The 15635-nt window shown below is 40.1% G+C and overlaps 1 protein-coding gene across 1 annotated transcript in view; it reads right to left on the bottom strand.

Annotated features, from left to right (window-relative positions):
- Positions 1 to 649: 649 nt before the first annotated feature.
- The window catches only part of CCDC176 (coiled-coil domain containing 176), a 64415-nt gene continuing 49429 nt past the window's right edge, over positions 650 to 15635 (bottom strand). Inside the window, exons 9-12 of the mRNA XM_006884787.1 lie at positions 15007 to 15108; positions 4778 to 4852; positions 4333 to 4447; positions 650 to 685 (exon numbers count right to left, since the gene is read on the bottom strand). Coding sequence (XP_006884849.1) covers positions 650 to 685; positions 4333 to 4447; positions 4778 to 4852; positions 15007 to 15108 — 328 coding nt within the window. The remainder of the gene's footprint in view (positions 686 to 4332; positions 4448 to 4777; positions 4853 to 15006; positions 15109 to 15635) is intronic.

Consider the following 15635-nt stretch of genomic DNA (forward strand, 5'->3'; position numbering starts at 1 on the left):
CTCTCCCTTTGTTCTTAATCAACTTTACTTGCCAACTTTGCTCAGATAATTAACAATTCCCTGGGATTGGAGTACCTTGTAACTAAAATCTTTCTCAGGACCATTGGTTCCTGCAAAGTTGTTATAGGGAGACAGTTTAACTTGGAAACCAGATTTTCATTTGCTTTTTCTACTTCCGTTTTTTAAGCACTTATAAGCTGTGAAATGTTTATTTGGAATGAGAGTGTAAGATCTGTTTTCTTAAAGTTCTTCCCTTTTTGTGAAGACTTGAAAGAGGGGAAGGTAGTGTGGGAAGATCTTCCAGTTATTGGAAGGGAAACTCTTGGGTGGGGAAACAGGACATTTCATAGTTCACCTTTTACCTGGTTCTCAAACACAGCCTTTAATGTAAATGCTGGTAGGGAAGACCGCCTCTGACAGTTTTCCAAGCTTTTTAATTTATAGAATCCATTTCTACTTAGCCCAAAGGTGTTGACGACTTTCTTTTCAGCTGAATGCCACTTTGTTTGCCAAGTGATTCAGAACCACTGTTTAATTCTACATCTGTCAGAATTATTACTTAAAATCACTTTTCAAGGATACCTCAGTATGCATTGGATAAATCAGCATTTTTGTTGTATGTGCCAAGTGTTAAAGTTCAGGGTTTGCTTCAGCAATCATTAATTAATGCTTCAACCATTAAGACCTTAAAGATTCAGAAAGAAATTTTTTTAAGAAAACTTATTTCAACAGTTATCAAGGGAATGTTTGAATCATGAAAGCAGACAAGACTCTTGCCTTAAGCAAGACTAACCTAATGGTACTTGCCTTACTAGATAGACTATCTATGTTCTTCTTTCCTCTTGCCTGCATTTCTCGTTAGTGAAACTTTTTTAAATGAAAGAACACTGAATTTAGAAAGTGGAGCCTAAAAAAATTTCAAAGCTTTTTATGACACAAAGTAGTAATAGTTTTATTGGATTATTTTATAATAACTTTACAGATTTTTCTGCTACCGTTAGTTCAGGTGTCTTTATGCATTTAGGAATAGACGTGCTGTGCTGGATAGATGGATTCTGTCTTTTTACTCCACTGTCCCTGCTGAATTCTGATTTTCTGATACAGTTTACACCCAGTGAACTGAGAAGGCTTCTGGCTCCGGCAGAGCACTACCTAGTGGCCAGGCATTGGTCACTTGGATAGTGCTAGCCTCCTCCATGAGGGTTCTTCAGTGAATCACTGACAGTGAAAAGCTCTCAAAATATTTGTGTGCTCTGTGAACTTTAGGCTTATTACTGCTACTTGTTGGGTAGAATATCAGAATTTTCAATCATGAAAGGTGACAAAATTGTTATAAAATTCACTTAAGACCCTCTTTGGGTCTTTATTGCTTTTATTATTCCTTTAGGTGAGGCAACAGGAATTTATATTTTGAGAGCAGTTGAAATGCTCGGCTGTTAACCAGAAGGTCAGCAGTTACACTCTGCTCCTGATTTATAACCATGGAAATCTAGGAAGAAGTTGCATTCTGTCCTGAACAGGCACCCAATGAGTTAGAGTCAGCGTGATGATGCCAGGCTTGGGTTTTGTATTCTCTCTACTGCAACTGGCACCAGGAAGTGGTATTTACTCCAGTCCAGCAGCTATAGACTGGATTATATAAAAGGTCATATTGTCTAAATTCCGAATGGAATTAAATAGAATCACAGAAGTTGCTAAGTTCCTCTTATATTTGAGGGAAATTACTTTTCAAAAATTGACTAATGAGGATCATGCTGCTCTAAGTGAGTCTGTTTATTTCTCAACTGGTCAGCCACTGACTGCTCAGATTTCTGTTTCTTAGGTGGCGGGGGAGGGGAGAGAAAACCTGTACATTTTGGCCATTGCTAATAACAGCTAATAAATAACATCTTTTTCTTTTTGCTCTGATGTAACCTCATTTCTCAGATTCTACACTGTGCCAATTATGAATAAAAAATTACAAATAAAAACCTTTCAAAATCTTGTTTACTTTTAAGAGGACAAACAGATGGAGGGAAAAGAAAACAATAAAAAAAAGAAATGGAAAAAATCTTGTTTATCTTTTAATTACACAATAGTTCTTTTGAATGATCTTCAGCAGTATTTTGCTTGCATGCGATATTAGTGATATTGTTTGTTCCATTGTGTCCACATTTAGTTGATAGGGCTTCACCTCATGTATTTTAGGCATATTGCTAGGATGGGCTGTTCCTTGAAGAGGGACATGATGCTGGGAAGTGTGGAGGTTGGCGAAGGAGAAGAAGACCCTCAACTAGGTGGATTAACACGGTGACTGCTGCAGGGGGCTCTTGTGTGTCAGGAAGTATGAGAATGGGGCAGGATATTACAGGCTTCAGAACTTTTGTTCATAGGGTCACTATGGGTCATACTCAACTCGATGGTACCTAAGAAAAACAACTTAGTTCTTTATCATGCCTAATCCCCTACTGACTCAAACATCCCCCTTCTCTCCAAAGCCAAGAATTACAAGATCATTAAGAATATGGAAATGTGAATATAACTGAAAGAAAAGTTTATTCTTACATAATTTATTATGTATTTGGGCTACAGTATATAGCTTTTCCACACAAATAGGTGCTAAGTAGTACTTGCATTAATCATACCCAGTAATAGGTCTTCCTTTATTGTAGATGTTGTTGTTGTTATTATGTGCCATTGAGTCGCTTGCGACTCATAGCAACCCTATGTACAACAGCCCTAAACTCTGCTCTGTCCTGTGCCAATCACAGTGTCTCTGACACTCCCGTCCCGATTATCCCAGTCGCTGAATCAATCCACCTCATAGAGGGCCTTCCCCTCCTGCACTGTCCCTCCACCCTCCCAAGCATGATGTCCCTCTCCAAGGACCGGTCTCTCCTCACAACATGTCCAAAGTATGTTAGACAGAGCCTCAGAATCCTTGCCTCCAAAGAGCCACCTGGTTTAACCCTTTCCAGGACAAATCTGTTTGTTTTCCTAGCAGTCCATGGTATTCTCAATACTCTTCTCCAGCACCACAGCTCAAAGGCATCAATTTTCCTTCTATCCTCCTTGGTCATTGTCCAACTCTCTGATGCATAACAAGCGACTGCAAAGACCATGGCCTGTATCAAACGCACCTTGGTCTCCAGAGAGACACCATTGCTCTTCAGTACTTTGGAGAGGTCCCTAACAGCAGACTTTCCCATGGCAATGTGCCTTTTAATTTCCTGGCTACTGGTGCCAAGAGTGTTGACTGTGGAGCCAAGCAAACTAAAGCTGTGAACAATCTCAATCTCTTCACCATCCATCCTGATGCTGCCAATTGGTCCAGTGGTGAGAATCTTTGTCTTCTTGACATTGAGCCTCAATCCATATTGTAGGCTGCAGTCCTTGACACTCTGCAGCAGGTGCTTCAGGTCCTCTTCAGTTTCAGCAAGCAGGGTTGTGTCATCTGTATAACGCAGATTGTTGATAAATCGTCCACCAATCTTTACCACACATTTCTCCTCATAGAGCCCAGCCTCCCGGATAATCTGTTCTGCATACAGGTTGAAAAGGTATGGAGATAGGATGCATCCCTGGCATACGCCCTTCCTAATTTTGAACCATGCAGTGTTCCCTTGCTCTGTTCTGACGACTGCCTCCTGGTCCAAGTATAGGTTTCACATTAGCACGATCAAGTGTTCTGGGATTCCCATTCTTCTCAGAGTCAGCCACAGTTTGTTATGATCCACACAGTCAAATGCCTTTGCATAGTCAATGAAACACAGATAGACATTCCTCTGGTATTCTCTGCTTTCAGCTAAGATCCATCTAACATCAGCTAAAATATCCCTAGTACCATGACCCCTTCTAAACCCAGCCTGGACTTCTGGTAGTTCTCTGCTGATGTGCTGTTCCAGTCATTTTTGCATAATCTTCAGTAGAATCTTGCTTGCATGTGAAATCAGTGAGATTGTTCTATAGTTTCCACACTCTGACGGAATGGAAACAAATATAGATCTCTTCCAGTCAGTTGGCCAAGTGGTTGTTCTCCAGATTTCTTGGCACAACTTGGTGAGCACGTCCAGGGCAGCATCTGTTAGCTGAAATATGTCAACTGGTTTACCATCTATTCCTGGAGCCTTATTTTTTGCCATTTCCTTCAAAGCAGCCTGAACTTCTTCTTTCATCATTATGGTAGATACTGATACAAAAATTTCTATTGACTCATAATAGCATTACAGTTGTTCATTTCATCAAGCCCCGAAAGCTCCTGCCCATTAGAGAAAAGGACGATAGGAGTTTGCAAGAGAAGAGTAGATGAGTTGGTAAGAGACGTTAAATGTATCTGTTTGTGACAGTCCTTACCATGCCAGGGCTCTGTGATCCTTGCTGAATGCTGAGTGGTGCCTGTTTACCAGCAGAGCCTGAGATTGGGACTTGCTGGGTGATGAAGGTTTGATCTTGAAGCTCACTTTCATCCCTGCAATAATGATAAAGTCACAGAAATGTCAACAACCATACGCACATGGACCTTAGCTCAGAACAAGGGCTGTGGGTCTAATTATTCTGACTTCGGGGGACTATAAAAGGCAGAATAGAGCTGCCCGATAGGGCTCCTTTGACTGTAAGCTTTATGGGAGCCAATCTCCAGGCCTTTTCTTCTGTGGAGCCACTGGTGACCTTTTGATTAGCAGCCAAGTGCTTAATCGTTGCACTACCAGGGCTCTTTCACGAAACTCTAACTTGTAAAAGATACCCCAAGAGTCACTGTACTGAAGCTCATATTCATTACTTTGGCAAGATATCTTACCCAAATTCCTTTGCTTCTGTATTGTCAGGAACAATCTGGTCTGTAACTGGCAGCCTAAGGCGCTGGCTGTCCTTCCTGTGGTTGGGAAAAGTGAGCATTAAGTGAGTCAGTGCCTTCTGACAGCCAGTTCAGCTGAAATGACCAATTACCTTACTTTTTCTAAGTGAACTTTTTACACAGAGACAGTAAAATGTTAAACAAGTTAATTTAAACCTAGACATTGAATTTAAAGATAAAACTCAGAAATATGTGTGTAGATTATGATGATATTCACATAATAGCCATGAGTGGCAAGATGACCATGAGTACTTATCAAAAACATGGCCCAAAAAGTTTTCTTCTCACATCCACACACACATAAGCCACCATAGAACACAGGTTGTCCAGTAGATATAGGTACACTACAAAAATTGCTTCTTTTGCTTTGAGAAGTATAGGTTTAGGAATAGGAAATAAACATCCCTCATGGAAGGACAGCAGAGGGTAGGTAGACCCTGGATTGACACAGTAACTGGGGCAATAGGAGTGGGGTGTGTGGGGTGTGTGAGACTGGTCAGAGTAGGGCAGGCTTCAGAGATACTGAAGCCTGTACTTGACAGCACATAACAATATTTTAATCTGAAAGTAAATAAAGTTACACAAAACAGATTTGTCAACCAATAACAAATACTTCTTCCATTCCTAAAACATGTATCAATGATGAGTGTATGAAAGCAGCGTGTTGTTGTTAATGCCTTCGAGTTGAATACAACTCCTAGCGATCCTATGAACAACAGATCCGAATTTTGTCCTACCCTGTGTTGTCCTCAGAATCTCTCACACTTGAGCTCATTGCTGCAGACACTGTGTCAGTCGACCTGGTTGAGGGTTTTCCTCTCCTTCACCACCCTTCCAAGCATTATGTCCCTCTCCAAGGAGTAACCTCTCCTAACAACATGCCCAAAGAATGTGAGATGAAGCTTTGCCATATTTGCCTCCCAAAATCACTCTGGCTGCATCTTCTCCAAGACATACCTCTTCTTAGGATGCTCAGCACTCTTCTCCAACACCATAGTGCAAAGGCATTAATCCATCTCCTGCCAACATTATTCATTGTCTAGCTCTCTGAAGCACAGCAAGTGACTGAAAAGACCATTGCCTGAATCAGACGCACCTTAGTCCTCAAACTGACATCACTGCTCCTCAAATATTTGGAGAGGTCCCTGACTATAGACTTGTCCAGTCTCTTGATTTCCTGACTGCTGATACCAAGTGTATTACTTGTGGAACGACAAAGTCATTGACAGTCTCCATCTTTTCTCCATCTATCATGAGGTTCCCTATTGGTTCTGTGATGAAGATTTTTGTTTTCTTGACTGTGAGATGCAAGCAACCAATAAAGCTTTATTAAGTGAATATTATCAGAATTAGTTTTATTAAAACAACTAACAAAGTGAGTTAAGAATATTAGTGATGTTTATTTCCTGCTCCTAACACCCAACTTTTCAAAGCAAAAAGAACAATTTTTCAGTGTTTCTATCTCTACTAGACAATTAGTATATGTCCTAAGGCGTTCTCGTTCTCTCTCTCTCTCTCTCTCTGTGTGTGTGTGTGTGTGTGTGTGTGCAGAAAGACTGCATAAAACCATTCAAATACTGGTTATATTAAATAGTCTAATGGTGATACTAGATATTAATACAGCCTGAATTACAGCTAAAGTGGCTGCTGATGTGCTAAAAAGTCAGTCATAGAGTTCTTACACCTTTCTGACTTATTTCAGTCACAAAAGGAAGTGTTACACTGTTGGACTCAACGATAAACTTCTAGCTTTGTAATTAGTCCACATGTCTTGATAGACTACATACCACTGAATGCGTCCTCAACTTGTTTGAGCTTTCTCATTTAACTTCATCTTCATTACATCATCCTGCTCTTGTGGGTTTATATCAACAATATCATCCATAGAGCAATTTGGTCATTACAAAGACAGAAGTGACAGCAAAAACTGAAATTGATGTAAGAAGAGACTTTGAAAATTGGACAAGACTGTCAAGAAACCAAAACAAAGGGAAAAGATGCTGAAGTAAAAGAACTGAACACAAGATTTCAAAGGGCAGCTCAAGAAGACAAAGCAAAGTTTTATGTGCTGAGAGCTGGACTTGGAGAATAAAATGGGAAGAAGTTGCTCTGCATTTCTCAAGCTGAGAGAACTGAAAAAACAAATTTAAGCCTTGAGTCACAATACTGAAAGATGCTATGGGCAATATAGTGAATGATCCCGGAAGCAGAGATGATGAAGAGAATACAGAGTCACTGTACCAAGAACAACAGACTGACACTGAAAAATTTCAGGAAATACCATATGAGCAGGAAACAATGGGAATGAAGGAGGAAGTCAAAGCTGCACTGAAGGCATTGGCAAAAAATAAAGCCCCAGGAATTGATGGGATACCAACTGACTTGTTTCAAGTAATGGATGCAGCCCTGGATGTGCTCACCAATCTATGCCAGAAAATTTGGAGAATACTTGTCTAGCCAACAACTGGAAGAGGTCCCTATTTGTTCCAATTCTCAAGAAAGGTTATCCAACAGAATGTGGAAACTATAAAACAGTATCATTAATATCACATGCAAGCAAAATACTGCTGAAGATTATTAACAAAATGGCTAGAACAGTACATAGATGGGGAACTGCCAGAAGTTCAAGCAAGATTTAGAAGAGGCCTTAGCACCAGGATATCACTGGCAATGTCAGATAGATCCTGGCTGAGAACAGAGAATACCAGAAAAATGTCTATTGATGCTTTACTGAATATACAAAGGCATTTGACTGGGTGGATCATAACAAGTCATGGCTAACATTTAGAGGAATTGGGAATCCCAGAGCATTTGGAGTAATGATGTCAGTTTGAGGACTAAGGTGCATCTGATTCAGGCCATGCATGATCTTTCCAGTCACTAGCTATGCATCTGAGAGCTGCACAGTGAATAACGATAACAGAAGAAGAATTGATGCCTTTGATCTGTGTTGTTGGAGAAGAGTACTTAATATCTATCCCATGGACTGCCAAAAGAACAAACAAATACGTCTTGTAGAAAGTGCACCCAGAGTGTTCCTTGGGGGCAAAGATAAAGCTTTGCCTCACATACTTCGGGCCTGTTGTTGCTAGGATGGGCTATGCCGTGTCGAGGGACATGATGCTTACTTAGAAAAGCAGAGGATCAGTGAAGGAGAGGAAGACCTTCAACCAGGTAAGCTGACACAGTGACTGCCACAATGGGCTCTGGTGTGTCAAGAAATGTGAAGATAACCTACAACCAGGAGAAGATAAAGTAGATGAATGGGATCTTCTAAGAATCAAATCCCTATGCACATCCAAAACCTTCACCAACAGGGTAAAAAGGGAAGCCACTGACTGGGAAAAAGTATTTGGTAATAACTTATCAGATAAGGGACTTATATCCAGAATTTATATATTTGAGCACCACAACAAAATGAAGGTAAATAATCCAATAGAAAAATGGGCACAGAATACAAACAGGCACTTCACTGAAGATGACATTCAGATGGCCAAGAAGCATATGAAGAAATGTTCAAAATCCCTAGCTCTAAGAGAGATGCAAATGAAAACAACTATGAGATTATCATCTCACCCCAGTCAGAATAGCAAATTTTTTTTCACTTTATTATATTTGTGTGTGTGTACCGTCAAATCAGATCTGACTGGTACAGGAGGAGATTGCCCCTCCTTCCCCGGCAGGGCATCTGGTGGATTCGAACCGTGCACCTCTGGGATTGTAGTTGCACCTTCTTGCCACTAGGCCACCAGAGCTCCCCTAGAATAGCAAAATTTAACAGAACAGCAAGCAACAAATGCTGGCAAAGTTGTGGAGAAACTGGAACCCTTATTCACTGTTGGTGAATGTGTAAAATGGTGCAACCACTGTAGAAGGCAGTATGGCGCTTTCTCAAAAAGTTGCAAATAGAGATACCATTTGACCCAGCAATTCCACTACTGGGAATATTATCCCAAAGAGACCTTAACTGACATCTAAGCAGATATATGCACACCCATGTTTACTGCAGCTTTGTTCACAATAGCAAGGAGTTGGAAACAACCTAAGTGCCCATCAACAAACGAATGGATAGAGAAACTGTGGTATATTCACACAATGGAATACTATGCTGCATTGAAAAATAAGGAATTCATGCAATATTATTCAAAATAGGTGACTCTGGAGGACATTATGCTGAGTGAAGTATCTCAGTCACAAAAGGACAAATACTGCATGGTGCCACTGTTGTAAAACAGGACTGTCCTTGGGGTTGGGGAGAGACTGAGAAAGATGGGTTCAATACTGTATTGAAACAGATGAGAGAGAAAACGGTTTAAAAGAAATATGTGATTAGGTATTACTGTCATGACAGGAGTCTAGAGTGATGGCTACATGGTGGAGTGGACCTAGGGGAGGGTTTGTAAAACAATGAAAGAGTTTTTCTTTTACTTTTCCAAGAGGGTAGTGTACTGGGGAGGGGGGGAGAATGGGGAGATGAGAAATGTGCAACAATGAATGAAAGGAAATCCAAAGTCTGTAAATTTTTACGGAAATAATAAATTTAAATTTTAAAAAATGTGAAGATGGCACAGGACAGGGTTCAGATCTGCTGCTCTTAGGGTCACTATGAGTTGTACTCAACAGAATCCAACAACAATAACTTCTTATTTTTCCTTCATGTAATCCTGGCATAGATGAGACAGCAACCAGTTTAGACATGGTTCTGTTGTGGTTGGGTTCAAGTTCTTTGCTTTGATGTAGAAGATTTCACCCAAATTTCCTGTGTTTCTATTGTTGTTGTTAAGTGCCATTGAGTCGCAGGCGACTTATAGTGACCCTGTGAAGGAGAGTCCTCAACGCTTGTGTGTCTTTCATCCTCTCTCCAGGTTCATAGGGTTTCCAGAGGCAAGCTATTACAGAAGTGGATGCCACTCCTCCTTCCTAGCTTGTTTGAATTGGGGAGCTCCACCCCACTCTTTGTCCGCATTGGGTAACCAACCATTAACGCATTTGACACATCCATGTCTTAGTATTCAGCCTCACAGCAACCACAAGTTACTGCTGTACGGAAACTTGTACAGCAACCACAAGTTACTGCTGTACGGGAAACTTGTACACCAGGGCTATACGACCTAGAGGAATGTCTGAACAAAAACAATGTGTTTTTACACTCCTGAAAACAATCTAGTATGGAACTGGAAGTCTGGGATGCTGGCTGTATATCCTGGGGTATAAACATAGTTGTTGTTGTTGCTGTTGTTGTTGTTTTCCTCTATCACTAAAGCTTCTTTTCTAGAGGGACCACTGGTGGCCTAGTGGCAAGAAGCTGCACTGCAATCCCAAAGCCATGCAGTTCAAGTCCACCAGCTGCTCTGCAGTTGAAGGATGAGCAATCTCCTTCCATGTGATTAACTGCCTCTGAAAACTGACTGGAGGGTCAGCTACGGCTTGGTTCTGACTTGATGGTACACAATAATAACAACAACAACACTAAATCTTCTCTTTTCTAAATGCCTGTCAAGTTTTACCTTTTTTTTTTCCTTTTAACTGCTCCTATACTTGCCTAAACCCATCACTACTGTGTACCCAAACTACCTTTGATGCACCCCAACTCTTTTTTTTATGTCGCTGTGTTAGGTTAAGGTCAGCTCTGAGGCTCCTTCTAGTTCAAGGATTATGTATTATTCATATTTCTATTCTTCCAAAACAGGGGGGAGTGAAGTACATATAAATTTAAGAACTACATAAATAGCATAAATTGAGGCTTTTCTGTATGCTTTTTAAGGTTCATCAAAATGTAATCTATTTCTAAATACTCTTGGGCATACTCCAAATTTCCTGAAGCCAGACAATTTCTTCTAAACACTCTCCTTCTGGGCTTTTTGTTCATGCTAGATATTTATATATTCATTGCCACTGAGTGTGAACCTCCTTGTAGGTGACCCACCAGCAGGATTTCTGAGGCTATAAAATGCACAGTAGGAGACTGCCCATCCTTCTCCTAAGGAGCTTCTGGTGAATTTGAACTTCCAGGGAGGTGTGTCCTCTGGGTTAGCATGCAGTTCTACTCAGTAGGCCACTAGAGCTCAACATTCAAAGCAAGCCACAATATCACACCACTTCAACAAAGTCTCCCCTTACTACTGTGGTTCATTATAGTCCATAGCCTGAACTCCAATTATAGTTTATTGTGTCATGTAATTTTTTCATTGTATTTGGGTTTGTCTGGCCAAATAAACTATAAGATAATAATTTCAAACCACCTGTGATAAAGAACAATGTCTTTTAATTCTTATTAATTTGTAGTTATTGATAAATGCCATCAAGTAAACTACAACTCATAGTGACCCTATGAACAATGGGACTGAAGTCCTATCCTGTGCTATGCTGACCATCTCTGGCATACATAAGCCCACTGTTACAGTTATTGTGTCAATCCATGTCATTGAGGGTCTTCCCCTCCTGACCCACCACCTTTCCAAGCATCATGTGCTTTTCTGAGGATTGGCCCCTCCTAACAACATGCCCAAAGTATGTGAGATGATGATTCGCTATCCTTGTCTTGAAGAGCGCCTTATCTAAGATGCTTGTCCTTTTGGCACTTCATGGGATGCTCAGCACTTTTCTCTAGCACCACAGCTCAAAGGCATCAATTCTTCTGTTACCCTTATACGTTTTGGAAGCAGGAGTGGCATCCACTTTCTAAACCAAATGCCTCTGGAAACTCTATGAACTTTGAGAAATTATGATAGTTATAGAAAAGCTTCAGGCCTTTTGTTCATAGGATCACTATATGGTGTGCTTGACTCTACAGCAATCAACAACAACAACCTTATGCATGATCCAACTTTCCTAGCAAATAATGGGAAAGATTATGGTTTGGATCAGGTACACCTTCCTTCAAACTTGTATCATTGCTCTTCAGCACCTTGGAGAGGTCCTTGACAGCCTAGTTTCCCAATGTAATACATCTTCTGATTTCCTGGTTGCTGGTGCCAAGGGTGTTGATTGTGGACCCAAGCAAGGGTAAGTCACTGACAATTGCAATCTATTTTCCAGTTATCATGATGTTGCCTAGTGGCCCAGTTGTGAGGATTTTTACTTTCTTGATGTTGAGATGTAACCTATATCAGAGGTCTATACAGAGATATAACCTATAGTGTAGTCTTTTATCTTCTGCAGTAAGTATTTTAGGTCCTCCTCACTTTCAGCAAGCAAAGTTTTATGCTCTTCATGATGCAAGTTGAGTCTTCCTCTGATCTTGATGCCATACTTTTCCTCATATAGTCCAGCTTCTTGAATTATTTGTTCTTCATACAGACTGACTAGGAATGGAGAAAGGATGCAGCCTTGATGCACACCCTTCTTGACTTTAAACTATGCAGTGTTCCTTTGCTCTAGGTATAGGTTTTGTCTGGAATTCCCATTCTTCTCAATGTCAGTCATAACTTGTCATGATCCACACTGTCAAAAGCCTTTGCACAGTCAATGAAATATAAATAGACATCCTTCTGTTTTCTCTACTTTTGCCAAGATCCATCTAACATCAGCAATGATATCCTTCATGCCACAGCTCTAAATCCAGCCTGTATTTCTGGCAGTTCTCTTTTTTTAAATTTTTGTGTGTGTACCGTCAAATTGGATCTGACTGGTACTGGAGGAGATTGTCCTTCCTTCCCCGGCAGAGCATCTGGTGGATTTGAACCATGCACCTCTGGGATTGCAATGCAGTTTCTTGCCATTAGGCCACCAGAGCTCCCTTAGCAGTTCTCTTTTGATGTACTGTTCTAGCCATTTTTTTTTGTTTTTGTTATCTTCAGCAAGATTTCACTTGCATATGATATTGTTCTGTAATTTCCTTATTCTGCTGGATTATCTTTTTGTGAATAAGAATAAATATTAATCTCTTCCAATCAGCTGGTCAGGTAGCTGTTCTCCAAGTTTTCTGGCATAGCTTAGTGAGTAAATCTAGGGCTGCATCAATTTGTTGAAACAAGTAAATTGGTATCCTAAAGACTCCTGAAACCTTGTTATTTCCGTTCTTAATCATATGCTGCTTCCTGAAATGGTTTTGTGTTCACCAATTCTTTCTGGTGTAAAGACTAAGTGTATTCACTCCATCTTCTTCAGGATTGCACACATCAGATGAATCTTGGTTGAAAACAGAGAGTATTAGAAGGAGGTCTATTTGTGTTTTATCAACTATGCAAATGCATTTGTCTATGGGGCTCACAATAAATTGTGCCTAACATTGAGAATGGTAATCCCAGAACACTGGATTTTGCTCATGTGAAAACTTTATGTATTCATAATTCTTTCTACTAAGATTAGCAGGAAGTGTGAAGATAGTACAAGATAGAACAGGGTTCAGATCTTTTTCTCATGGGGTCACTATGAGTTGTACTTGACTCAACAGCACCTAACAACAAGATTAGCAGCAGACCAGTTACAAGAATTGCAGAGTGAATAGTGTCCCAAGTACTTAACTTTCTGTCTAACTCCATTATTTCCAACATCAACAGTCCCTCCATTGCTCAGTTCTCTCACTCTTCTATGCCCTTTGGGTTCAGTGATCTCCCAGAGACCTTCAGAGGGATGAATGACTTACACAACTATAGATATGCAGGATGGTTTTTCAGAGATTGGTGTGTACTGTAGACTATCAGTTGCAGTGTAGCTGTATATCCTAAAAAGAGAGAGTTAGCTTTGAGGCCTCTAATAGTGTGGCACTTGTATCCCACCCTAATCCTCTTGCCTTAATACAATAGACACTTCAGCACAAAATAAACAGGAAAGATATTTTGAGTGATAAACATTTGACACTACAGGCTATACCTATACCTGTTTATCTGAACAAAACAGGGGAACACTGGAAGGTTCAAAATGAAGAAAGAAGTATGTTAGGAATGCATCCTTTCTCCATACCTTTTCAATCTATATGCAGAACAGGTCATTGGGAGACTGGGATGGAATTTATGAAGAAGAAAGTGGCATTGTGTTTGGAGGAAAATTCATCAAAAATCTGTGTTATGCAGATAACATTGCTGGCTGAAAGTGAGGATGACAGCTTTGCTGAAGAAGGTCAAGGACTGCAGCCTCCAATATGGATTGTATCGCAACACCAAGAAAGTAAAAATCATTACTACTAGGCAATATCATGATAGAGAAAAGATTGAGGTTGTTAACAATTTCCTCTTGCTCGGATCCACAATGAACACTGTTGGCACCAGCAGTCAGGAAATCAAAAGACAAGTTGCATAAAGAAGACCTGTTGTCAAGGACCTTTTCAGAGTGCTAAATAACAACAATATCAGTCTAGATACTAAGGTACATTTGATCAGGGCCATGGCCTTCATTCACACAATTGCTTGCTATACATCTGAGAGCGGAACACTTAATAAGGATGAGAGAAGCAGAATCAATGCCTTTGAGTTGTGGGGCTAAAGAAAAGTACTTAATATAAAATGGACTTCCAAGAGAACAAACAGGTCTGTCCTGGAGAGGGTGAAACCAAGTTGCCCTTGGAGACAAGGATTCTGAAGCTCTGTCTCACAAACTTTGGTCATGTAGCCAGGAGGGACCAGTACTTTGAGAAGGACATGATGCTTAGAAGAGTAGAGGGTCAGCACAGGAGAGGAAGACCCTGGATGAGAAGGAGTGGCACAGTGACTGTGGCAATGGGATTAGATGTGTCAGAGGTGGTGAGATAGACTCAGGATAGGGCAAAATTCAGAGCCATTTTTCATAGGGCTGCTCTGGATCGTAACTGACTCAATGGCACATAACAGAGACAACAATATGATAGTAGTATAAATCCCCTAATAGTCAACTTAAAAATCATTTACTTACCTTTGCATGGCAATAATAAAAAATCTAAACAATTGCTATACTTGTTTAAGTTGCCATTCATTCAACTGAACAATGTAGTAACTTTCCAACAGACATTAATCATCTACTGTTAATCTCTTCTCCTCAGTCTTTAATTACAATTCATTTTTCTTTTGACTAGTCATTTATCCAACTTATTTTCCATTCTGTATCTCAGAGTGTTGCTGTAACTAAGCCGCAGGACTCTTCACCCACCCCCGGATTTTGCCCATTCGTTTCATGCTACTGAGAATAAGCACATAGTTCTTACACAGTTTCTAGTTTTTATAATAAATAAGCATTTTGTTGTAAAAATAAGTAGTTACCTAGGAACAAAACCATTCATTTTTGCAAACAACAATCTCAAGACTTTCTCCCTTTGCTCCCAGGTCAAGTCTCCAATATCCACCTTTCCCTCAATATTTGTCCTGAAAAATTTCAAAGGGAAGAATGCAGATAAAAAATATCATCAAAACAAGTTTATTTTTTAAATGGAAATATGTAAACATGAGAAAAACCCTATATTACATCTGAATATTATGAGGTTTCCTATATAAGGACAACAAAGCAATCATGTGTCCATCACAAAATCATAAAGTTGAAAGGATATGAATATACTTTCAGAGGTTTTCAAAGACACTGAACATGCCCAATTTCCCCAAAAAGGTATATAATTGAAAACAACCTACAAATTAATCTGAGGATGTAGAGAGATTAGCACTCTTAAACCCTGCCAGTGGGAATGTAAAACAGTACAAGTCAATGGAAAGCAGTCTGGCATTTTCTCAAAAAACAGGAATCAGACACATCACTTGACCAAGCTCTCCCACTATTAGGAACATAGTGAAACGAGAGCTGTGACCAAAACATGTATGCACATCCTTGTTTACTGCACCACTATTCACAACAGGAAGAGAGGGAACAAGCCCAAGTGCCCATCAACAAATGGATAGAC

This window comes from Elephantulus edwardii, unplaced genomic scaffold (genome assembly GCF_000299155.1).
Source record: "Elephantulus edwardii isolate Elephantulus edwardi_28Jun2011 unplaced genomic scaffold, EleEdw1.0 scaffold00037, whole genome shotgun sequence".
Taxonomy (NCBI): domain Eukaryota; kingdom Metazoa; phylum Chordata; class Mammalia; order Macroscelidea; family Macroscelididae; genus Elephantulus; species Elephantulus edwardii.